We start from the raw sequence: 25868 nt of genomic DNA, 5'->3' as shown, positions 1-25868 counted from the left end.
GCGTGCGTGTTGCATGCGTGCGTGTTGCATGCGTGCGTGTTGCATGCGCACGTGCAGGAGATGGTCGAATGAGAGAGTGGTGGCAATGCCGTTCTTTCATTGACGTACTGTTCACTGCATTCTCCAGTCTCAAGCGAGCCCTTGTACGCTCGCGATCATGGATTATGTGTTAGTGGCTTTTCGGAATCGATATTGACTCGTACTTGCGTTTGTAACTTTTAATAGTGATTGTAAAATCATTTCAAGATTGAAAATACTCGTTTTTTCTAAAAGAATTTATAATTTGAGTTCAAAAAATATTTCCGGTGAGTGTGATGAATTTTTTATTTGTTTAAAATTTAGATTAAAAAAATAATTCTCTTAATTTATAAATGGATATTGTAAATATTTAAAAATATTTGATATATCTTTTGTATATATATATATACGTATAATTTATTCTCTTAGCCACTACTATCACTCGAATATTTGAATAGATGACATCAGCAAGTGTCTGGTTCTAACGGCGCGCCACGATTCTTACCTTATTAAATATACATTCATCTTGTTACACCTGGAAAGCAAAATCACATACATATACTGTGTCAAGGTTCAATGAATTAGTAATTGAAATTATGCAATTTTAATTCTCATTTTATCAATTAATTTTTATAAATAAATTGATAATTAATCTTCGTAATTATACAATCATATTTAAGAGATATCAAATTAATTAATACACTTTTCTGTGCATAAAAAATTAAAAAAAATTTATATGTTAAATAAAAAAATTCCAAATTTTGAAGTTTTTAAGCATTATTCAGTTTTTAAAATTTTTAAATTCTCTAAGTTATTTAAATTAAAAATTAAAAATTTTCAAATATTTAAATTAAAAATTCTCAAATTAAACTATTATATTATCAAATTATCAATTTCTAAATTTTTAAATTTTCAAATTTCTAAAATTCAAAATTTCAAATTTTTAATTTTAAAATATCAAATTTCTAAATTTAAACTTTTTGCAATGTAAAATTTTATCTATTTTATCTTATATAAAATATTTAATTAAAAACCAACAATAATAAAAAAAAGTAATAAATAATAAAACACGTACTCGAACAATGTTTAAATTTACCAGATAATCACGAAATCGCAATTTGTAGTAAGAGCAATATGAGTTCATGTTATTCCCATGAATTTCTCTGTCGACGTCAATCACATTGAATATAAAACGGTAGAATATCTTATTAGAAATTTGAACGCATTTAGAATGGCGAAAGTAATCTAGAGTTCTCCTGGAATCTACTCCAAGAGACCTTATCCTTGATGAAATCGAGGCCGCTTGAATGATTGTCGCTTTATCGATTCGAGAGTTTTTGAGAGTTTGAAACTATCGATCATCGTTATAATGCGGAAAAACAATCTTAATTCTTATATTCTCTAATATCCGTTTCCGTTTGACCTTAATATGTCTCTTGATGCTGTCTGTTACTCGTGTGAAATAGAACAAGAATTCTTGGCGGGAATAGTCGAATGGAATGGGAAGTCGAGTTTAATGATGCTGAATCTAGACAAAACGAAAATTTTTTTTCACTTCTTTCTATAGAAATAACAGAAATTGTTAAAAATATGTTTTTATAATCTTAATTGATTAATAATTTTATAGGAATCTTTTAAATAATTTTGAAATATTTACGTTATTAATTAATAATTATTCAATTATAATTATCGCACATTTCAATTAATCGTTATCATTTTATCATTATTGGATTATTTTAAGTGTTGGATTAGAATATTTAAACATGAACTGCATTTGAAATATTTTAAATATGAAAAGTTATTAGAAGTTATTAATTGTTGTTGGAATTTAAGTTTTTATGTTGTTTGATGCATAGATAGTAATCTCTTTCCTTTTTTCTTTCTGCTTGAAATTCAACCGAGCATGAACTCTGACCTGAAAAAAGTACACGCACACTCCGTCGACTTCCAGCTATTGTTGAAGATCATTTGCTTTAGAGGAAATTCAAAGAGGTTTTACCATATAATTTGGTCCAATTTGCTTTACTTTCAAAATTAACTTTTTAAAGACCTTAAAAGAAGGAAATAAACAAGTTAAATGGATTATTTATTAATTAATTCTTTGCACTATAAAAAATTTAAATTTAAATAAGGTCAAAGGTCATTGATTAGTTCGATAATAATCCTTTATAATTGACCTTTAAAGACACCTCAGTGTTTTTTAAAAGTTTCTATAATTATTTTTATCACAGATTTTATATCTGAATAATAATGATCCTGTGATAATGTTATATGTCAGATTTTCATAGTAAATGTCATTTCATTGATAGAAAATTTAAAATATTCAAGAACACAGATAAGATATAGCTTGAAGTTTATAATATGCACAACTTACGGTTTAGTAATTAGCTCCCCCATTAAGAATATTGATTGATCCTCCGTAAACTAACTCTATGACCTTTATTTTAAGCTATAATTATTCATAATAACAATGTCAACAGCGTTGATCGATATCATGCATTAAGAAATTCATTGATGTCTGCTATCATTAATAAAATAAAAAGCTCGTAGGCGTCATTAAATCTATTTTTTAATAACAATATTCATTCTTTATAATATAATAAACCATTCAAAAATTCTAATATAAAATATTATAATTAATGTGTTAAAGAAACAATGATTATTGAAAATTATACGGTTGTTGCACGAAATTTCACGAAGAAAAACATAATCCAATCTAAATGAATTGGCAACACGGAATACAGTAGAAAGAATCGTATAATTACAACTTGAAATAAGAACGTATATATACATATGTATGTATGTATAAAGGCAAGGATAGCTAGTTATCCTGAAGTCAGCAAGTGGAACAAAGAGAAACTGCCGGACATAGAACATCTTGGGCAATCGAGTTAGTTAGTTATTTCGTAATTTCTTACGCCGCTACAAACTGTATCATATAAGAGAGGAGAAGTTTGTTCCTTGATACAATTCGCTGAAAATATATGCGTATTAAATAACAAAAGATACATAATAAAATAAAACATAAAAATATAATAAATAAATAATAAAGTGAAATGTGAAAAGTTATTTTGAAAATAGAATTATTAAGAAATAAAAAGTTTTCTTATAGAGTTTTCTTATAGAATAGGAATTTAAAAATTAATCTAAAAAAGATAGATACATTTTTCAAATTTATCGCAATATTTATAGCTTTGTTAATGCTGACTGGAATTTATGAATATGACTGAACTTTAAAAGTCATAAAATGTAAAACATATAATAATTCAATTTTATCAATGTACAATGCTAATGCTAGTCGATTTAATGATTTTTATTATGCATCAATCAATCATCATTTATACATATACAAAAAAAATTGTTCATAATCTTCACCTTTAATATTTAATCAAAATCCATAAGAATATCATATAACAAATTTCAGGGATAAAATTAAATTAATTTTATAAATGAAAAAAATTTCAAAATACTTCTTTTTCAAATAAGTAACCGGAAATAAATGTGATATTATATAATATGGCTATGAGTTCCATACTTTATGATTTTATAGTTTCTTGAGGATAAATGGAAAGTCATTCATCAATGATGAATCACAAAGGTGCTGATAATATCATTGTCAAAATTATTTTATTGATAATCATCTAATTACTTAGAACAAGCTATAAGCAAGAATTTTGTATTGAACAAAAAAATACTCGTTAAAGCATCTGGAAATTATGAAAGATTCGAATTTTAATTAAAAGATGCTTAGCTTAAAAGAATTCTTTTTATTAATTATTTTTTTCTTTTTATAATTGAATTGAATCTGAATATTTCATATTTATATTTTTTTTACTAACAGTTTAAGAACATTTTATAATAATGAAAAATAATTATGTGTTAATTTTTTTCTGCCCAATTCCAATAATCAAAATTATTAATTATTAATTAGCTTCTTTTCGATTCTATGAATATTTTTTCTGTATATGAGAATTCGTCAAATAGTTTTGTATTGAATCATCTTGAATCAAAAAATCTTTCCCTAAGATTACTTTATTATTTCTATTACCTTAGAAAAAAAGTTTGAATCTCTTATATGAAAATAAACATAGTTTTTGATATTTGATGCATACTTTATGTAATGCTATAAGAAAATCTTTTTTGACTCTAATTTTGAAAGACATCTGAAAGAATAATGGTGGATGTTAAACTCTTTTTTTGGAAGTTAGAATAATAATTTTTAAAAGCAAGTGTGAAAGCGATATATTACATCCGGAAGCTTTAAACTTGGTCGTAAATCGCATTACAGCTTTCTATCTTCTTCTTTTTTGTGATGAAAACAATTCCAAAGGAAACAAGATATAAATATAGAAGCTATCAGTTATAAATAAAATGAAGATATATAAAGAAACAGAAATAATGGAAATTTGTTGAACAAATTAAAAAAAAATTCAAAATGAAAAAAAATGAAAAGAGATTATATTTTATTTAATATTGAAAGAATTTGTATTATAATAATACAATTATAAAGTATATTTTTAAAATTGAAAATAAAAAATAAAAAATAAAAAAATTTTTTTTCTTTAATAGATTTTCTTAAATGATAAAAACAAGAATTATAGAATCAACAAAAATATAATCAAAAGAAAAAAAATGAACGAGGAATAAAAAACAATAAAAAAACTTATTTGTTTAAAAACGAATAAATAATTGAAGAAGGATGAGTAAAAGCGTGATGAAAAAAGTGATCGAAAGAGAAAAGAAAATACGGAAATAGAAATACATGATAGTTCCTGATAGTTGATAATTCTGTTGATGATGAAGAATCTATCACGTTCACTGCTCCATGATATTATGTACTTTATTAAAGGCAATAACCATTATATCTATAATTTAAGAAATTGTATTTTAAGTAATAAAATAATTCATACAATTAAGCGAGTTTATAAATATAATACTATAATAATAAATATAATAAATAATAATAATGATAATAATAAAAGTTGAAATAATAAGTTTATGTAACATAAAAAAATATGAATTTTTCATATAAATAACAACAGTTCTCATGATTCTAATCATTTAAATGTTATTTGATATCAAAAAAGTAGAAAGTTCAAAATTTTAATTGAATTGAAAATACAAATTTGATCGTAAATTTAAAAAATGAATATAAAAAAAATATGAAAACTAAACTATTAATGAAATGTCCCTTTATGATTCATTTAATCATTAAGAATAAATGCTTTATCAATATTTCATATAAAACATCAAAAATATTATTCCTATATATTTTGTTTTATTAAAAAATAATTTTTATAATTTTTATTTCATTAACAAATTATTATTATACATTGTTCTAAATTTTTAATTAAATATTAAAAAAAAATATTTTATATAGTATACTATATATAAAATATATAGTAAAAACTTTATACGATACATATAATATTATAATTAGGTTTATAGCTTATGGTTTTCTATAGCCATTTTTCAAATGCTAAAACATGAGGACAAGGCAACGGGAATTCGAGTACCTAAAGACCGCTTTACACACTGCAGGTTGCATAACGGTTTCGCACAGCATCCAACATACAATATCCAATATCTACAAAGAAAGAAAAAGGTACAAACACGTGCAAATGCTTGACTTCTCGAACTACTGAATCAATATGCTTTTTTCCAATTGAATTGAATTTCATTGAATTTCATGAGAATGTTTGAGTAAACATTCTTTTTGACTCAAATAATATTTTTAGTTTTTATTAAAATTTCATTATATTTTATTTAAAATTGCAAATATAATAACTGTTAATTGTATAAAATATATAATGCATAAAATTAAAAACAGATCATATTGATTATCAAAACCGGAAATATTGGATTATTGATTATTAAAGATTATTAAAGATTAATTTAATAGATTGCGTATAAAGCATTGATTTTTTATAAGAAAAATATATTTTTTCATATATATAAATAAATTATTTTAATTTTTTACTCTTTTAAATTTTTAAAAAATTAAAAAAATTATAAAATATATATCAACTATATTATTAAAACAACTTGCACAATTTTCTTTAGTAAAAATCACAATTTAAAAAAAAATAATTTAAGAATAAAATTTTATTTATATTAAAAACGAAAAAATTTCTTTTTCTAAAAAAAATATTTAAAAGAAACTAATAAATGGAATAAAAATAATAATATGAAATTAAAATAAAAAATAAATGTAGATGAAACAATAGTTTAAAAAGTTTATAAAAATATATTTTCCAGTATGGAAAAAGATAATAATTCACGTTCTGTTTTACAATATTATTATTAAAATTTAACAAATTGTAGTAGAAAGTTTAAGTGGAAAAATTAAAAAAAAATAATGCAAACACTCCTATATATATTTTATAGTTATCCTTATAATGATTGTGTTGCAATGATCTTGCATCAGAAAAAATTTCATTGCTCTGTGATTGAATAGATGGTTTTTCAACTTTATTTCCGTTTCTTGAGCAATATTATGATAAACAGGAAATCATCACGAAACTTCCTTCCAGAAATAATGATATTTTGTTTTCTCTTCTTGATTATTCATTTTATTATTATTAAACATACGATTGATCACAATAATTAAATCATAATATAAAAAATTAACATGTATGTTACTATCAAATTATTTAAAAAAAATTAAGAAAAAAAAATAAAATATGAAATATGAAAAAATATATCATTATAATATGAAAGCATAGAGATATATCTTCTGTTAATATATCATATTCTATTATTATTATTAACGTTGTTTATATATTACATTTTTTTTCGTAGGTGACAAGTTTTTCGACGGAATATAATATCTATGTTATCTCGATGTCTTGATTTTTTAATTATTTAACTTCAAAAAGAAATGTGAAAAACTTATCAGTGACGAAAATCATGATAGATCATTTATGACATGTATAATAAAAAAATAATTAATAAACACAATTGTTACAAAATTGATTTAACAATTTTTTCAGATTTTGGTAATTGTCAATGTATAAACTTTGTTTTGAGTTTAAAAAGATTAGAATTAAAAATTTTATATTACGATGCTAATATACTCATACGATATAATATGCTCATAATTATACATCTTATATTCTTTTTTTGTTAAAAATTAAACAATTTCTTAATTTTAAACTTAACATAAGGCAATGAAATAAAAATCTCAAAAACTTCATTAATTTCGAATTTAGAATTTAGATATCTATGTTAATCCAGTAACAGATGCGAAAAAAAAAATAAAGAGGACTGCGGTCAGCTACCTCTTATGTAATAGAAACTGAAGTTTCTGCTTGGTGTAGCGTGCACATAAATCGCCTTATATTGTCTCTCACGTGTTCGATCACGTTATTTTTTTTACGATCCTATTAATAATTTAACTTAATGAAAAAATTTTTAATGAACAAATTTTAATTTTTTCTAGATTAATTATATTATATATAATAAATAATATATTTTCAATGATTAAGTTTATTCTTAGCAGTTAATTATTCTTGACCAATCAATTTTTTTAAGAAAAAACTTGTTCAAAATTATAGATGAATTTGATATTTATTTTATATAGAGATTTTTTTTTCAATTTTTGAAATTTATCTGAACTTAAAGAGTCAATATACATAGCTATGAACTTTTTGAGGCTAAGACCTCACCTGACTGTATTGATATTCTCTAGAGTTCTACTGTAGAGAACCGGTATTAAAGTCAGTGAAAACTGGTTTGTGATCAGAATATGATGTCACTTTCGCTTTGATGACTTCACATCGAGAAATATAAGAAAATAAACAGAAATATAAGAATAGAATTATAATATTGATTAAAAATGGATACGATTCCAATAAGCACAATTTTCTTTGTTTACTTTGTTAAGAAAATCTCATTTTCCTTAATCCTTCTTCTATTTTCATTTGTTAAAAATGTAATGCTATTTTTAGGTTAAAGGTAATCACTCGTTATGTAATATTTTAATAAATAAATCTTGTTTCAATCAAGATTCCTGTTGATTAATAATTATAATTGGATTACTTGTTATAATAGCACTATTGATATATAATTATACTATTGATATTTAAATAATTATAACAATTATAATTTAAATATGTTATATATATAATAATGTATAAAATCAAATCATTTATCATTTAAAATAATTCTAATATATTTTAATTTTTAATTATTAGTTATTTTTTTTAAATCTCTCTTAAATTTTATCTATAAAAAGGTTAAGTAGATTTAAAATTAAAATTAAAGATTAATTTTTAATTTTATCGATATAATTCATAATACAATTTATATTTACAACTGTTTGCAGTCCGAAAAAATTAAATGGAAAATTGCAAAAATAAGAAAACCAATGATGTAATTGCCTTTAATAAACATAGTCACAAATATTTATATAGAGGAAGGGAAAGGATTCATTTTTCATCCCAGAATAACTGAAAAAAAGGGAATTAATTATGTCAACGGAAATGAACAATTAAGATTCGATAAAATTTGTCAAGATTAAATCTTTATCTTTCAGTATTAATTTTTATTCATCAATGTTTCAAAGAATGAATACTAATGAATGAATATTAATTAAAATGATATTTCAATTAAAACTCAAAATTTAAAATCATTTAAAATTTTCGAATTTGCAAAATTTAAATTTTTTAATTTATTTAATTTAAAAAGTTTTTAACTTTCCAAATTTTTAAATTTTCGAATTTTTCGAATTTCAAATTTTTATACATTTAATCTTTTTAATATTTAATTACTTTTCAATATTTTTTTCTTGATTGAATGAGCATTGAATTTTTTTAATTTAAATAGTAATAAATATTTGATTTTTTAAATAAAAAATAAAATTTCTGTTTGTTGATTATCAGTCGAATTGCAATGGATTGATATAGTTTATCTTCTGCTGAATCAGGATCGAATTGCATATTTGAAAAACAAATGAAAGTGCATTTATGTAAGCGCTGACTTTTTTTCGTCTTCCTCTGTCGTTCTTCGTTCAATGAACAAACTATAATAGTTCATTGAATAAACTTTGCACGGTTTCTTACGTTATCGACATGCAAAATTAATTCAAGTTTCCGTTATTCTCCCTTAGTTATTCTTTTTATATTTCTTTTTGAATTTTTTAATTTAAAAATATATTATATGATAATGATTTCATCAAAAAAATATATGAGATTTTACATTAAACGCTAACTAAATAATTTCTTCAAATTATTTAATATTTATATTAATCTGAAAAATATTTAAATTATTTTAATTATTTTTTTTTTATACAGAATTTTTATAAATCAAATTCTCTTTAGATTATCATTTATTTTAGACACGAATAACCATGTTAATATTTAATTTCGAGATGATCATAAAGAAATTTTGTTTTTCTATCAATAAAGAATTACATTTTATTTAAAAATTATATTGTGCACATAGGAACAATTTAATAATGATTCAGAGTTGAAGGGCGTAGTTGAACTGTGGATAGTTAGTTTAAGAGGGCTGGCTGGATTTCAAAGAGAAAGTTCTTTTGGATTGGATCAACGTTTAGTTGTACTGTGACCATAAGCTTGAACGGATAGTCTATAACGCGTTTAAATGTTCATCCTTTCTCAGTTCCTTATATTTTTGAAAATTTTTCATTGTTGTTCGCAATATTTTTATGTAAAAATAAATAAATTACAGTGCAGCAGTATATATGTGATTATTTATCATACTTTTTAAAACTGAACAATTTAATTATAAGATTAAAACTTAAATGTAATTTTAAAGTGAGAATTATAAGGATTATTATATTATATTATATTATATTATATTATATTATATTATATTATTATATTATTATAATAAGAAGAATTATAATATATAAAGTATTTTAATATTTAAGGATTTTAAATTTAGTTCAATATTATTGCTTTTATATTATTCAAATTAATTGCAATTACATATTTTAATTTTGAATTTGAAAATTCAAATTAAAATGATTTTTATAATTGGAACATTGTTATCTGTCAATGATATCTTAAAACCAGAATTATTTATATTATTTTAAGAGTTAATTAACTAGTTCTTTTAAATGAAATTTCAAATCAAGTGAAAAAAAACATTATAAAATCTAATAAAATTATTTCCATGTTTAAATGATAATTATTATATTATTAATTGTTTTATTATTTTTCTAAATTATACTAATTATTATTTCCATAATTTAAGTCTATTAAGGATTTTCAAATTATTGATTTTAAACATTTTTATATTTTTTTTATTTTATTCTCCTTTTTAGAAGACTTAAAATTGTTTTTCAATTATAAAATAACTTTTTTATAATCTATTAAATTTTTATTAATATCATTAATATTATTAATATTAAATCTAAAACATTAAACAAAATTAATTTAATGATAATATCGAGTAAAGTTTGTATAATCAGTAAAACATTAATCGGATAAAGGCTTGTTAAAATCTTTATCGTGATCTATGAGCTAACTAGGAAAGGAATGATCACTTTCTGTGTTATTACTTAGCTGTGTGAAAGGTATAACCTCGATGTCGTGGGCGCAATAACGGAAATATTAAAGCATAGACCTCGTTCGAACTTTCGACTAGACACTATATAATTATACTATATGTATAGTTTATTTTTTATTATAAAATTCTGTTTTATTTGTAAAACGAAATATTCTCGAATTTTTATATATTTTTCATATTATCATGAATTCAATCAAATTTTGTATTCTTTTTCATTTAATTTAATGTTATAAAGCTACACATACAATTATATGTGTTAAAATATTTTTAAAAATACATATTAAATGTATTAATAACATAATAATATATAAAATTCGTATACCTTATGTACCTGGAACTATTTTTTTCGTATCATAAGAATTTGTGCACTGCTGAAGTTCAATTGACCGATATCAATATCGATAGACTAGTAATATGGTATATCGGCAACGAGATGTAAGTAAACGAAAGAAGTGGTTAACTCAAATGAAACTGGCTGCCTGGAATGCTTAGCAACCAATTCACTATCAAAGAATTGATATAAAAATATATTTAGAAAAATATATTATTATATATTTTATTATCTAATATATAATAATTTCAACTTTTGCCTAATCTGGATTATATTTGTATTTATATTGTATGATTAATATTTATTATATCTTTATAATAATAACTGATTTTTCATATCTTTAAATAAATTTGACCATAGCTTAATAATAATTTTATTAATATCATTAATATCTTTGATAAAAATTAATTCTAAAAATCCAGAAATTTATGAAATTATTAAGTACATTTTACATTCAATATAGTTCATTTTATTCATTTTATTAATTAGACATTACAAGCATAACAAAAATTCATTTTGTAATTATAAAAAACCAATCAAAATTGATATATCTAATCATAATATCTAATTATTTTCTTTCTTAATTTGTACTGTAAATATACTTTAAAAAATATATAATTCAAATTATCAAAATTTTCTTACCTGAAAATCGATGAATTTTATCCATAGAACGTGAAAAAATATGTTTGTCTAAAAAGATTAGAAATATGTTATATTCGATTTGTTTCTGAATCTATTGAAAAATATACAATTGGAAAACAATCAAACATCCATATTTATATATTAGAATATAATTATAAATATGTTTGCTCTCAACCATAGCTCTTCGTATAATGGAAAAAGAAGTTTCTGGATATAAATAAAATTTCTCACGACAGATGGAAAGCGCAACAAGAGAAATGTAGGCGAAACTTTATATTATCGATTCTTGAATCGAACTAAACAGTCTTATATTAAATCGTATAATTGTTATTGAATACTGAGTGTCTTTTTATTAATGCTGTTTTTTTTAATGATTGTTTACTTTACATTTATTCTCAAATCTTTTTCTAAAATCGTGATCTGATTTCGTATACTTTATTTATTACTTTGCATTTAGATATTTTAAATATAATATTCATTTATGTATATATGTATATATCTATATTTGTTTGAGAATCTTGTCAATTTGTTAATTATTGTTATAGCAATATGCAAATATAATTCTTTCTTCTCTATTTGAATTCTAACATTTGATGCAATATTAATATTTTTGAAAATTAAAATTCTATTTTTAAAAAGTTATTGTTCTTTTTGAAAAATTTTATTCAATATTTATATACTTTGTTTACATAGTGAAAATGATATCAATTGAATTAATAATTTATTAAAAAATGAAAGAGAAAAAAATGAATAGAAAAATGCTCATATATTTAAAACTTATATTATTGATTCATATTACAATAACGGATCTTCATAAATCTGTATTTTCTTTTTCATCTTGAAAATAACTGCAAAGAATCCGATTGAATTCGGATTTCTTCATTCACGATTTTAATGAAAATACTTTTATTATGAAAATTTATTATGAAAATTTTATTATGAAAATACTTAATGCATGCTGAATATTATATGTATACGAAATGCATTTATAATAAGAATAATATATCATACTAAAGCTTCATCAAAAAAATAAATACTTTAATATCCAGTTTGGTACTCCACTTAATTGTTATCAACAACAGATTATAATATGCAAATCATTCTTGTTTAATATATATAATTTTGATTTTGAGTTTTTATTTTATTTAATTTTTATTTTCAAACTAAATAAATAAATTTTCACACTAGATAAATTCGATGTAATACATAATTATAATTTATATATATTAATAATATTACGTAATAAAATATATTTTTCAGTATTATGTAAAATAATATTTAAAATTATTTTATATAATATTTATATAATATTAATATTTATATCGATTATTAAATATATTATATTTGAATATCAAAAAATTTTTTCCAGATTACTAATTACGCGATTTCTCAAATTTTAAATAAGAGCAATGGCAAGACAACAAATAGCTGATAGAAATATTCCCCATCTTCGAGATATCTTTGGATTTGGTAACAAATGGGAGAATACGCGTCTTCAAGTCGAAGAAAAAGCACCAGGACATGACAGTGCCGTATCCATTGGTTCAACTTCTGGTGAAGAGGAAAGTCCTAAGAACAGCAAGAAAAAGAAGTCGCGACGTCGTGATAATAGCAAAACTTTAACGGAAACCGATGTGAAACATCTGGAAAGACATCTATCCATGAAAAAAACTATTCGCAAAAAAATTATGCGTGATTTGCAGCAAGCGTTTGTCGAGGATCCAAATGAGTTCCGGGTAGATGATATACCACCAGAACAACTTAAGGCAGAAATCAATATTCAGAGTCTGAGTTTTGGGACACCATCACAGAAACAAGGTCGTACACGTGGAAATACAGAGAATACGTTCTTAGATATGTTACGTGCTGGAGATGGTAAAATTTTTTGAAATTCAATTTTTTCATTTATTTTAATACAAATAGTTAATACATTAATTTTTTTGTATTAAAGTTTATAAAAAAATTAAAAAAAAAATTATTAAGCAAATTAATTATTATGTATTATTTTATATTATAAATTTTACGATTTTACAAATATATTATTTTATACAATCAAAAATTTCTTTTTATAACTTAATATTAATCTTAATATTAAAATATAGTATTCTATAATAACAAAAAATAATAGCAAACGAAATATTGTATAAACACAACATTAATTCTTATTAAATTAAATTATTAAATTAAATTAAATTAAATTAAATTAAATTATTTAAGATTTTATTTGAAATTTTATTAATAAATTTATATTAAAATTATATTTATATTTAATATTAAGTTTAATACTAATATATTTATAATTTTTTATTTTTTTATAAGACTTTTTTAATTATTATTTGAAAATTAAGTATTAATATTCATTAATGTAATATTTATTATATCTATCAAATATTTATTAAGTTAGATAATTAACATTGATATATATATAATATATATTTTATTTCTAAATTATATATTTAAACAGATTATCAATTTATATTTTAGGTCTTGAAAAGAATTCTGGAGATGGAGATAGAGATTCTGGACATGGTGGTTCCCCTACAAGGGAAACTTCTAACACACAAGATACAGATGATGAATCTACTTATCCTTATGATACTCCGGTTGCAACGCCATCGAAGAAGAGTGGTAATTTCTGGAGACGTTTTACTATGAAAAATCGTAATAAGCGATAAATGCCCTATATAAACTTTCAATCGATGATTACCAATTTAATTTCCGTTTCTATAACAATATCAACTTAGTTATTTGAGCAGAGCTTGCAACTGTGATATATATATGAAAGAAAAAACCAAATTTTCTCGAGTGAGCATAATTTTTCCTAACTTTTTTTTAACGGATCTCAGAGTTTCCAAATCTAATTTTAAAAATATAGGACCAATAACTTGCAAAAGATTCTAGATTTTCAGAGAAATTTTTTTACAAAATAATGAAAATAAAAAAGATTAAAAAATAATGAAAATAAAGATTATAAATAATGAAACTAAATAAATAAAGTCATATTTTTACATATCACGATAATATTTTTGAAATTCCTTCTTCGAAATACTTTTTGGCTAAATTTTTGTATAAAAATATTTGTAAATAGTGATTTACATTATTGCAAATAATATATATAAAATTACTCTGAGATCCTTAACTTCTTGATTCTATAATCTTATAAAAAACTTTTTTTGATGTACTTAAAGTAATAATGAAGTAATTAAGGAATACAGCGAGAATATTTAGCATGTAAAAATAAATAATTTTTAATTATTTTTTATTTTATTTTATAATTTAAATAAGGATGAAAAAAACCAGGTGAAAATAATAAATATGCACAATTCTTTCATCATGTATATTGTTAGTATTAGCTAGTCAAACAGGTTTTGCAAGAGGATCGACATATAAAGTATTCTTAAATAACTCGTTCCAATTTTATACTATTATTTTTTTGTAAAATTGATCAAATATATTTATTGTATACAAAGTGCTTATTTTAATAATAATGAAATTATTTCTTTAGAACAAAAAAAAATACAAATAAAAATAAAAAATTTTCATGATTATTTTTTAAAAATATAATAAAAATGGGAACATCATTTTATACTATAAAATAATTTCGATTCTCCGAGAAAATCTGAATATAAAATTATAAAAGATTTTCAACTTTAATATAACAAATGAAATATACATTATTATAAAGTTTGATATTTATTATATAATGATGTTGGTGTAAAATTTTATTGTTCCTATCATTCTTGGATATCTTTTACGACATCAAGAATTTATAAAAATTTCATAAGAATTACATTTACCTGATATGAATCTTTAATTATATGTATTATATTCAAGAATTGATATTAGATGTAAAGGTAATGATTAAATAAAAATTCTTTACAAGCATTATTTCGTTTCTATTTTTTTTGTAGAAAAAATATTTAATAAAACATTTTTTTTAACAAATATAAAAAATATATATAATGTTATAAAAATAAGTATTTAATTGTATATTAAAAAAAAATAAAACAATAAGTGCCTTTTATTGATTATTGAATTTAGGTGATCTTTTCTCAATGAATGCTGTCATCCCTTCCTTTCTATCATCCTAAAATTTGAATTATAAAGTTTGATTTTTTATTTATTAAAAGTTTTTTATTACCTATATTCTTAAAAAAAATTCTTACCGTTGCAAATGTACCATGGAATATATTTTTTTCAAAATGAAGTCCTTCTTTTAAAGTAGTTTCATAAGCTAAAAAGAAAAATATAATATAAAGAATTTGAAAAATAACATAATATATATATATTAAAAAATTTCAATAATTACCAATATTAACAGATTCTTTTGCCATAGCAACAATTAATTGAGAATGAGAAGCAATTTTCTCACCCAATTTAATTGCTTCAGCAATAAGCTTGTTTGCTGGAAAAATTTTACTAACCAAACCTGCAATCAAAATAATATTTTTATATGTATTGTATATATATTTTTATTTTTTTAATAATTTAATTCACCATTTTTTTCTGCTTCTTCAGCGTTGATTTGTTTGCCTGTTAATACCATTTCCATTGCTTTACTCTTGCCAATTATTCTAGTTAATCTTTGAGTACCACCTGCACCAGGTATGGTACCAATAGTGATTTCAGGTTGACCAAACTTTGCTGTATCTCCAGCATAAATAATATCACACATCATTGCTAATTCACAACCTCCACCTAACTAATATAAATATTTAATTAATATAAATATATGTTCTTTAACAAGAAATTTTAAAAAATTTTTGCATTCTAATTCATAAATGATGCTAATATAGAATAATTAAATTTAATAATATAGCAATAAAATAAAATATTGGCACATTGTTGAAATTTTTCATATTTTTTTCACTTTTTTGTAAATTATACTAACTTACAGCATATCCATTTACAGCAGCAATTACTGGTTTTGATATTTCAGAAATGTTCCAATTATTAAGAAATTTATTTCTAATATTATATGCAAAAGTATTGTTCTTCATTTCCTTAATGTCAGCACCTAAATAAAAAATTAAAAAAAATAAATAAGTAAAAATTATAAATTTAATTATCAAGTCGAAATATATAAATTGACAATGATTATTAAATTATGATTATTAAAAATTTATGTTTTACCAGCTGCAAATGCTTTTTCACTGCCTGTAATTATTATAGCTCCGATATTATTATTAGTATCAAATTTTAACATAGCATCATTTAATTCAGTTATCAATTTTTCACAAAGAGCATTTAAAGCTTTTGGTCTGTTTAAAGTAATCAAACCAATATTTTTTTTTTCTCCAGCAGTTTCCACTTTAATGAATTCATAATTTTGTGGAACATAGGCTGCAAATTTATAAATATTTTTATTTTTTAAATCATTAAAAATCATATAAAAAAATTATATGACTGAATCTATCATAGTTATTAAAATAAAATAGTTCTATTAATTGTTAGTATAATTTTATTTCTTATTCTCAGTAATCTTTAATTTCATATAACACAAATTCATACAAATCAATGTATATTTTTAGGAATATATTGTTTTTTATAATATTTATATATATATTATATTATAATATATATAATTATATATATATTTATATTATAATATTTTTAATAATATTTAAAAAAAAAAATAAATTTTTTAATCGCGATTTTTTCAAATTTTATAATAATTTTCATTGTAGATATTTTTTAAAATAATTAATAATTTAAATTTTATAAATGTAATTTTATATTTGTATGAATACAAATATAATTAATAACTTGATTTATACGACATCGAAAACATCGAAAAATTATATATAGTAAGATATAAAAAAAATGTACTTATTATAAACTTATTGTATATTTATCAGTTAATAGTAATATATATACTATATACTAATAGTATATACTATACTATATACTAATATATATATAATAATAATATATATAATAATAATATATAATAATATATAAATAGTAGTATATATACTAAACGAATTAAGATTTAATATTTAAAAATAAATTTCTTGAAAATTTTTTATATTTATGAGATTATTAAATTTCATCGACATTTATTATTTATTAAATATTTATTATATTTTAATTTTATTATATTAATTATTAATTTTATTATATTTTATTATATATATTATATATTTATTGATAACATTAACAATTCAATATATTTTAAGATTTTTGAATATTTAACTAATTTCTTTTCATATGATATAAATTAATTATTGGATGAGATCAGAAATTTTTCTCCTTTGAATACTAACATATACTATAGCAATCTTCCAATATTTTTAAGAATCTTAAGTATTAAAAGACAATTAAATTATAGTTATTAGACTATGGATATTTGCATTTATAAATGTATAAAAATTTATAGCAAGCATGCTAAAATTCGCAAGCTATGAACGAACATTTCTTTTCTTTTATTTTATAAAATAATTTATACTATACTAGACTTTGTCAATAATATATAATATATATATATTATATATATTATAATTAATAAGTCAATGTAAATTAATATGTACTTACTTTTATTTAATTTTTTTAATGTGAATATTAACAATAAATATTATTAATAAGAATATATTTAAATATTAATTGTTAGATAATAATTATATATATATATTATATTATGCTGTTAGATAATAATTAATTAAGATAATAATTAAAAAATTAATAATAAATAATTAATAATAATTATAATAAAAAATTAATAATATGTCAATTTTGATCGATATATATGTTTCATAATTAATAAAAAAAAATACTTTCACACTTATATGTTCAAACATAGAAAAAATTAATCTCAATTAATTAATTTTAGATATTTTTTTTACATTCTTTTGGATTATTAAAAATAATCAAAAAAACGAGATAATAACTAGTTTTTAAATTATTATTTTATTTTTATTAATACTAATAATTCCTTTTATGTTTAAATATTCATTAACAATTTCATTGCAAGATAAAAAATAATGCAATTATTTTTAATTTTAATGAATATATGCAATTAGTTTTGAAATCTATTTATATTTTACATGTATATTTAATCAAATGAAAAATATTTTCACCTTATATAAAATAAAATATTTAAAATATTATAATATTTGAAGAATAAAGTAAATTTCTATTTAAATTCAATTTTTTTAATTATATTTATAAAAATTTCATTTTTATTCATCTTTGTTTTTAAAAAACATTTTATATTTTGTTCACGAAAACATAGAAAAAAAATTTTTATTGTTACATCCTATTTTCTTTATTTATTATTACATTTATTTATTTATTTTTTTATTATTTAAGAGTTACAAAAAAGAAATATGTTTTTTTGTTTATTTATTTATAATGAATCAAGAATTGTTTATATTTATTTTCTAAAAGAGAAATTTTAATAAAAATTATTTATTTATTTATTTCAATAAAAAATATTTGTTATTTGTCTTCTTTTTTATATTTTATTTAATTATTTAATTGATCTGAAGTTATCCCTTTTCCCATATATTTTTTCATCGTTTTCCTAACTATCAATATAGTAATTTATATATTACACAAATGTAAACTATACGATATATGTATTTTTATATAATTTAATAAGGATAGAAGTATATTTCATTCTTTAATAAATATATAAACTTATTAATAATAGTTTTATACTTCTGTTTGTATTTTAAGAAATTATATAAGAAGTGAAATCACATACAATGAACATATGAGTAATTAATAACGGCTTTCATCATATTATAATACGATAAAAAAAATTTTATATATAGGATATTCACTTAAATATTTCTTTCTAATGTTACATAAAATATTTTTTTATATATTAATTTAAATGATATCAAGAGATGAATATATTGCAAAGAATATTTTTTCTCAAGATTATTTTTTGAAGATCATTAATATTTTTATATATAAATACATTTTTTTTGTTGCATCATATAGCTGATATCAAATACGTTTTACGTAAGATATATAACCGACATGATTTTAAAATAAGCTTTAACTTTTGAAAATTAAAATTAAATATGAAATTTATATTTATATGGAGATCGTAAGTATATAATATTCTTGATTTTTACAACATTAATAATTTTGAGTAAAATCATGAATGTAAATGTACTTATATATTAAAAAAAATCAATAATCTAAAAAAAATGATTTTAAAAAAATTCTTTGCAATATATTAAATAAAAAAATTATTTAAATTTATCTTACTATAAAAATTGAAAGAAATTTAGAGAAAAATTTAGAGAAAAAAGTTTAGACCATTCAGTATAATTGAAATTACGTAATACTAATTTCTTATATAAAACTTTAAATATACAGAAATATATATTTCAAATATATATATATATATATCTCAAAAACTATTCTAAAATATACATAAAACTTTTATAACATAAAATATATATTTGTATCTAATTTTAAAAGCAAATTTCATTTGTGACTTTCATTTGTAAGCAAGTAGTATTATACTCACAACAATAATATTTCGTATCGGATGCAAAATACTGTGGTTTTCGACCAATCTGCACTTGTTTGACAAATAAAATTTTTCCAATGCGTAGAATTGTCATAATATTTGCAAAATTTTAATACTAATAAAAATATGTACGTTCTTCAGAAATAAAATGAACAAGATACGAGATTATAACTCCAACAAAATGAAGAAATTTATCAGCCACAAATAGCAGTGATGTACCGACAAATATTTGAACCCTGGTAAGTTTTTTAATTTATATAATTTATTACATAATTAAATATAATTAGCATATATAATTTACAACATGTATACAATGTGATATTATATTATATAAATGAATCTAAAAATAATAAATAACATAAGCGTAATTTAAACAATAAGAATCTGCTTTATAAATGAAAAAAAACATTTAATATTGTTTAAATTTGATTGGTTTCATTTCTATATATTTTTTACCGCTAATTATGAAAACTATTCACAAAATAGTTTATAATAAAAAAATTATTCTATTAGATTTAATTATAATTAACATTTATAAAAATAACGATATAAAAATAATCACAATTATAATTAATTAGCTCATATTATAAAAAATTTAAATAATCTAATCGAATAAAATTTAATTTGATGAAACAAAATATATGATAAATTAAAATATATGATATTTTTGATATTTTGAATATTCTATTAATGTAGAATAAAACATAAAACATAAAATCTCATAAGATTTAAATCTATTTTGTATCTCATCACAAATTGAAACAGAAATGAACTTATATTATCGATTTATTTATCGATATTGCAGATTTCGAATTATCGAAAAATGTTAGTCTAGATTATTAGTATAGTCTTTGTCTTGAATGAAATTATTTGAGTTGACTGAAATTGATGAAATAAATTATTTCGAAACATAGAGAAATTAATTTACATATTGAAAATAATTCAATTTTTTTTCTCAAAAAGTAAAATTTGAAAACAATAGCATATGATGTGATTTAACGAAGAAAGTTATGTTTAAAATTATTATTTTATTTTATATGAATTTAATTAGTCGAATTATTATTACTATTTTCAATATATTTCGTCAATATGTTACGAATGCGTAGGTAAGATTATCTATTATTCAATTTTTTCTACATTATTTGAATAAAACGAAAAAATTTAATGCCTAATTAAGTTTCACAGTATAACTTAGATGCTTTCTTTTTTCTTTTTCATTTTTTTTATTGATCATCTTTTCCTTTGTCATATTGAGTGAATATAATGAGGAGTAAAATGCCACCATTTCGAAGGAAAAAATCTGGAAAATCTTTTCCTGTTAAAGTTTGTACATTGGATGCTGAATTGGAATTTAGTTTAGAGGTTAGTTTCTTATTGCATTATTTTCATTATTTGTTCTGCTATCAAATATTTAAACATAGTAAACATTGTAAACATATGTAAACATTTATTTTAAATGGATTCATAGTGGAGATCAACAGGAAGAGATCTTTTTGATTTAGTTTGTCGTACAATAGGATTAAGAGAAACATGGTACTTTGGACTTCAGTATGAAGATGCTAAAGGATTTATATCTTGGTTAAAATTAGATAAAAAAGGTAAATTATTAATTTGTTTAATTTTATAAAAATAAAATTGTTTTAATAATATTATACTTTTATTTTAGTACAAGATCAATGTATTTCTCAACAACCCACAACACCTTTTATGTTTTTGGCAAAGTTTTATCCAGAAGATGTTGCTGAAGAATTGGTGCAGGAAGTAACTCAACATTTATTTTTTCTACAAGTGAAACAAGCTATTCTTTCGATGGATATTTATTGTCCACCAGAAGCATCTGTATTATTAGCTTCTTATGCAGTACAAGCAAAGGTAATTATAACTTTTTATAAAAAAAAATTATTTTTATTTGTACTAATCTATATGTTTTAAATATTTTAGTATGGAGATTATGATGAAGTTTCATATCGTCCAGGAATGCTTGCTAGTGAAGATTTATTGCCACAAAGAGTTATTGATCAATATCAGATGACACCTGAAATGTGGGAGGATAGGATAAAAATTTGGTATGCTGATCATCGTGGGATGTCCAGAGATGAAGCAGAAATGGAATATCTGAAAATTGCTCAAGATCTTGATATGTATGGTGTAAATTATTTCCCTATTAGTGTAAGTAATTTTTTTGCACATAAAAAATATCTTTTATTAAGCACATTAAAAACATTTTTATCGAATGATATTAATTATTAGAATAAAAAAGAGACTGATCTTTGGTTGGGAGTCACAGCCTTGGGATTAAATATTTACGAAAAGGAGAACAAATTGGCGCCGAAAACAACATTCACATGGTCGGAGATACGACATATCAGTTTTGATGACAAGAAGTTTGTAATAAAACCAGTGGAGAAAACATCGCCGAACTTCGTGTTCTTCTCGCAGAAAGTTAGGATGAATAAACTGGTAAAAAAACAATCAGATGTTGGCAGCTGGGTGAAGGGTTTGATAGCTTTAGGGTTCGACGAACAAAACAATGACAAAGCTGCTCACATATTATTTGTTAAGATTCTGGACCTGTGTATTGGCAACCACGATCTGTTTATGAGAAGACGCAAGCCTGATTCCATGGAAGTGCAGCAAATGAAAGCACAAGCCAAAGAAGAAAAATCAAGGTAGATTTTTATATATGTGCATACATATTTTAAAAATATTGCTTGAATTTTCTTTGTTTTCTCAAATATTTGTAATATAATACAATATATATACATTATTTTCTTTTATGAATTAAATTCTTTTAATTTGAATGGAGCTTGTAAAATCAAATGCTTTACTAATATTTAAAAATGAAAAAATAAATTTTAAATATTGATTTAATAAATTATAAAAAGTTTATTCGATAATTATATGCATGAAAAGTTTATATCTATTTTATTATAACAATATCCTAATGTATGTATATTTCTTTTTCTTTTTTTTTTTGTTGTTGTTTTATATTATTTTATAGGAACTGAAATCTAAAAATAATTAAATAAATGTTTAATCAGGTTAGTATATTTATTTAAACACTTAAAAAAGGAACACCTTTACTTCAAGGAAATCATATAAAATGTACTTTTTCACAAAGACATTTTTAATAGATAAGTAATTATTATTGTATCAATCAAATTATTGCTTTCATAATATTCTGTAATTTTTTTCATTAATATTATTTTATTAGGAGACAGATTGAAAGGAATAAATTGGCACGAGAAAAACAACTCAGAGAAGCAGCAGAAAGAGAAAAGGCTGCTATGGAACAACGACTTTTACAATATCAAGAAGAAATTCGTTTAGCAAATGAAGCACTTGTAAGAAAATATAAATAATAAAATTTTATATTTATTATAGCTAAAAATCGTTACAAAAAAATTCAACCAATTATAGAGAAGATCTGAGGAAACTGCAGATCTATTAGCTGAGAAAAGTCGTGTAGCTGAAGAGGAAGCAATGCTATTAAGTCAGAAAGCTTCAGAAGCAGAACAAGAAATTACACGTATACGATTAAACAATATGAAAACAGAGGAGGAAAAAGTTCATCTTGAACGAAAAACTAGAGAAGCAGAATTGTTGACAGAAAGGCTGGTACAAGAATCTGAACGAAGAGCTGCTGAAGCAGAAAAATTAAAAGATGAACTATTACGTGCACGCATTGCTGAGAAGGAAGCAAAGGAAAAATTATTAGAATTTCTTAGTAGAAATGCTTATACTGCTACTATAACTGTAAGCATCAATCATAAAAATAATAAGTACAATTAAATGTAGTTAATCATAATTAAATATATTTAATATCTATATTTTTAGCCTGTGCCAAACATATTTCCATCGACGCAAGTACTTCCATCAGATTTGCAAGCAGATCTTCAAACATTGCAATTGGATACAGAACCTTTGCCAACTGATCTCACTTCTTACGATCTGATTGCCGATGGAGATGTCGATCAATTGTCTTTAGAAATTGAAAAAGAAAGAGTTGATTATTGGGAAAAAAGTAAACATTTACAGGAACAACTGAGAGAATTACGCACAGAAATTGAAGTTATGAAAGTTGGAGAAAAACAGTGCGAATTGGACCAATTACACGAAGAACAAGTGCGACTCGGTGAGAATAAGTACAGTACATTAAAGAAAGTAAAATCTGGATCCACCAAAGCCAGAGTTGCATTCTTTGAAGAGTTGTAGTTGATGTGTTCCTAAGAGATCAAAAAATTGACGAACTCTATGAAGAGAATTTGAATGAGAAATGAATATGCAATAAAATGAATCTGATGAATCTGAATCTCGTAAACACGTACGTATGTATACGTTCTAGAATACTAAAACGTACGCTTTTTGTTGTATTTTAGTAGTAGTTTTGTTAATATCCCAATATTTGCGATATCAATATAATTAGTAAATCATACTCATAGAGTAAATTGTCTTTTGAATTTATATTGTTTTTATTCTATGTATTTTTGCCTGTTTTGTTATATTAATTTTCAATTTTAAATGTTTTAGTAAAACAATTAGTAAAATTTAACATTTAATTGCACAAAGTACATATAAAAAAATCAAAATTACTAATAAAATCATTAGATATTAATTCTTGTAGAAATAAGTAAATTTGTAAAATCGTAAATATTTTTTAATGCATAAAAATTTTAAAACAAATTATCTTTTTTTATATAAACAATACAATGTTCAAAAAGCATGTATTTTTTAATGTTCTGTTATATTTTGATAAAATTGGAATTATAATAATATTTCAATTATAAAAAAATTAGTAATAACATAATGCACGTTTAGATACAATTTTAGATACGTTTAAATACGTTATATATGTGAATACTCTTAAATTCTCTTAAAATCGTGATTGAATGTGCCTATAATAAATTGTATTGTATATCCTTTATATTGTGTGATTAGAGAAAAAATTCTCAAAAAAAAAAAAAAAAAAAAAAAAAAAAAAACATTAAAGCTATAGTCTAGTCAAACGATTTATAAAAATGAAGCTGATAACCAAATTCCTCATTCGTAAAAAAACAAAATATTAGACTATTATATTTATTGACTATTACTAAAATTTGAAAATGTTTTTATACACGATTATTATTAAACGATTATTATTAAATAATACTGAAATATTTTTAATAATCTATTTAATTTGAATAATTTAAAACGTGTTTAGTATAAATATAAAAAAGGTTTCTAAAGTAATTAAAAATAAGTTATAAATATCTAATAATGATTAAAAAAATTACATATACTCATACATAGGTCAAAAATTTTGAAATTATAAAATAAAGAATTATTTATTATTATGTAATTTACCATTATAAAAAGAATTTTTTACAGTTATATAAAAATAGTTTTTCTATCAAATAAATATATAAATAATTTTAAGATAATATTTATATATTATAACAAAATTAATGTAAAAAATTGAAACCCAATGTATGAGTATAAAATTTTTTACATAATCTGTGTAAATACAAAAAAAAATTATTGATTCTTAATATAATTGCTATATTATATTAAGTTTGATTAGACTAGAGCATTAATACACATAGAATCTTTGAGTATTAAATATGGCCTTTGAAAAAAAATGTTCCTATCAACATAGTAGAAAAGTCAGTGTTCAAGTATTCAATTAAAGTACTCAATTAAATAAGATTTTCTAAATATTTTAAAATATAGTATATTCATTAATAGTATAGAAATAAATATATATGATATATAAAAAAATGATTTTAATTTTTATATTAAAGTATATATAAACTTATTTTCCTAAATTTTCCTTTATTAATTTATAAGATTAAATTTTTATCAATAATTACATAA

At 21.3% G+C, this 25868-nt stretch overlaps 3 protein-coding genes across 7 annotated transcripts; 2 read left to right on the top strand and 1 right to left on the bottom strand.

Moving 5' to 3' along the window:
• The first annotated feature begins 115 nt into the window (after positions 1–115).
• On the top strand, positions 116–14999 carry LOC727647. Of its 2 annotated transcripts, XM_001123354.5 has the most exons (3): positions 116–305; positions 12897–13402; positions 14012–14202. In XM_001123354.5, the coding sequence occupies exons 2-3, from the start codon at positions 12937–12939 to the stop codon at positions 14200–14202; spliced, it is 657 nt and encodes a 218-aa protein (XP_001123354.1). In that variant the 5' UTR covers positions 116–305; positions 12897–12936. The 2 variants fall into 2 exon arrangements, with proteins under 2 accessions (XP_001123354.1, XP_016768842.1); XM_016913353.2 differs by lacking the exon at positions 116–305 and having other exon boundaries at positions 12937–13402; positions 14012–14999.
• Positions 14842–20233, bottom strand: LOC409150 (enoyl Coenzyme A hydratase, short chain, 1, mitochondrial). The gene is made up of 7 exons (XM_001123353.5): positions 20013–20233; positions 16661–16870; positions 16423–16544; positions 16025–16229; positions 15837–15956; positions 15694–15761; positions 14842–15614 (listed from the first exon to the last, which is right to left on the bottom strand). Exons 1-7 carry the CDS (start codon positions 20107–20109, stop codon positions 15549–15551), a joined length of 888 nt encoding a protein of 295 aa, XP_001123353.2. The 5' UTR covers positions 20110–20233; the 3' UTR covers positions 14842–15548.
• Positions 20116–24475, top strand: LOC100576968 (merlin). Of its 4 annotated transcripts, XM_006559508.3 has the most exons (10): positions 20928–21121; positions 21271–21377; positions 21484–21613; positions 21682–21887; positions 21957–22184; positions 22266–22475; positions 22578–22684; positions 23230–23359; positions 23436–23771; positions 23853–24475. In XM_006559508.3, exons 2-10 carry the CDS (start codon positions 21279–21281, stop codon positions 24228–24230), a joined length of 1824 nt encoding a protein of 607 aa, XP_006559571.1. In that variant the 5' UTR covers positions 20928–21121; positions 21271–21278; the 3' UTR covers positions 24231–24475. The 4 variants fall into 4 exon arrangements, with proteins under 4 accessions (XP_006559570.1, XP_003249526.1, XP_006559571.1 ...); XM_006559507.3 differs by lacking the exon at positions 20928–21121 and adding an exon at positions 20116–20254 and having other exon boundaries at positions 22266–22684; XM_003249478.4 differs by having other exon boundaries at positions 20926–21121; positions 22266–22684.
• Positions 24476–25868: the final 1393 nt, after the last annotated feature.

This window comes from Apis mellifera, linkage group LG8 (assembly GCF_003254395.2).
Source record: "Apis mellifera strain DH4 linkage group LG8, Amel_HAv3.1, whole genome shotgun sequence".
NCBI lineage: Eukaryota > Metazoa > Arthropoda > Insecta > Hymenoptera > Apidae > Apis > Apis mellifera.
This window is presented reverse-complemented; position numbering and strand designations above follow the sequence as displayed.

Bases quoted from the DNA above. Each gene is read 5' to 3' on its own strand.
- LOC727647 (XM_016913353.2), top strand. From the start codon at position 12,937: ATGGCAAGACAACAAATAGCTGATAGAAATATTCCCCATCTTCGAGAT. The intron at 13,403-14,011 runs GTAAAATTTTTT...TTTATATTTTAG, and splicing joins TATGTTACGTGCTGGAGATG to GTCTTGAAAAGAATTCTGGA.
- LOC409150 (XM_001123353.5), bottom strand. From the start codon at position 20,109: ATGACAATTCTACGCATTGGAAAAATTTTATTTGTCAAACAAGTGCAG. The intron at 16,871-20,012 runs GTGAGTATAATA...ATAAATTTGCAG, and splicing joins CGATACGAAATATTATTGTT to CCTATGTTCCACAAAATTAT. The intron at 16,545-16,660 runs GTAAAACATAAA...TTTTTTATTTAG, and splicing joins TGAAAAAGCATTTGCAGCTG to GTGCTGACATTAAGGAAATG.
- LOC100576968 (XM_006559507.3), top strand. From the start codon at position 21,279: ATGAGGAGTAAAATGCCACCATTTCGAAGGAAAAAATCTGGAAAATCT. The intron at 21,888-21,956 runs GTAATTATAACT...TAAATATTTTAG, and splicing joins CTTATGCAGTACAAGCAAAG to TATGGAGATTATGATGAAGT. The intron at 22,685-23,229 runs GTAGATTTTTAT...TTATTTTATTAG, and splicing joins GCCAAAGAAGAAAAATCAAG to GAGACAGATTGAAAGGAATA.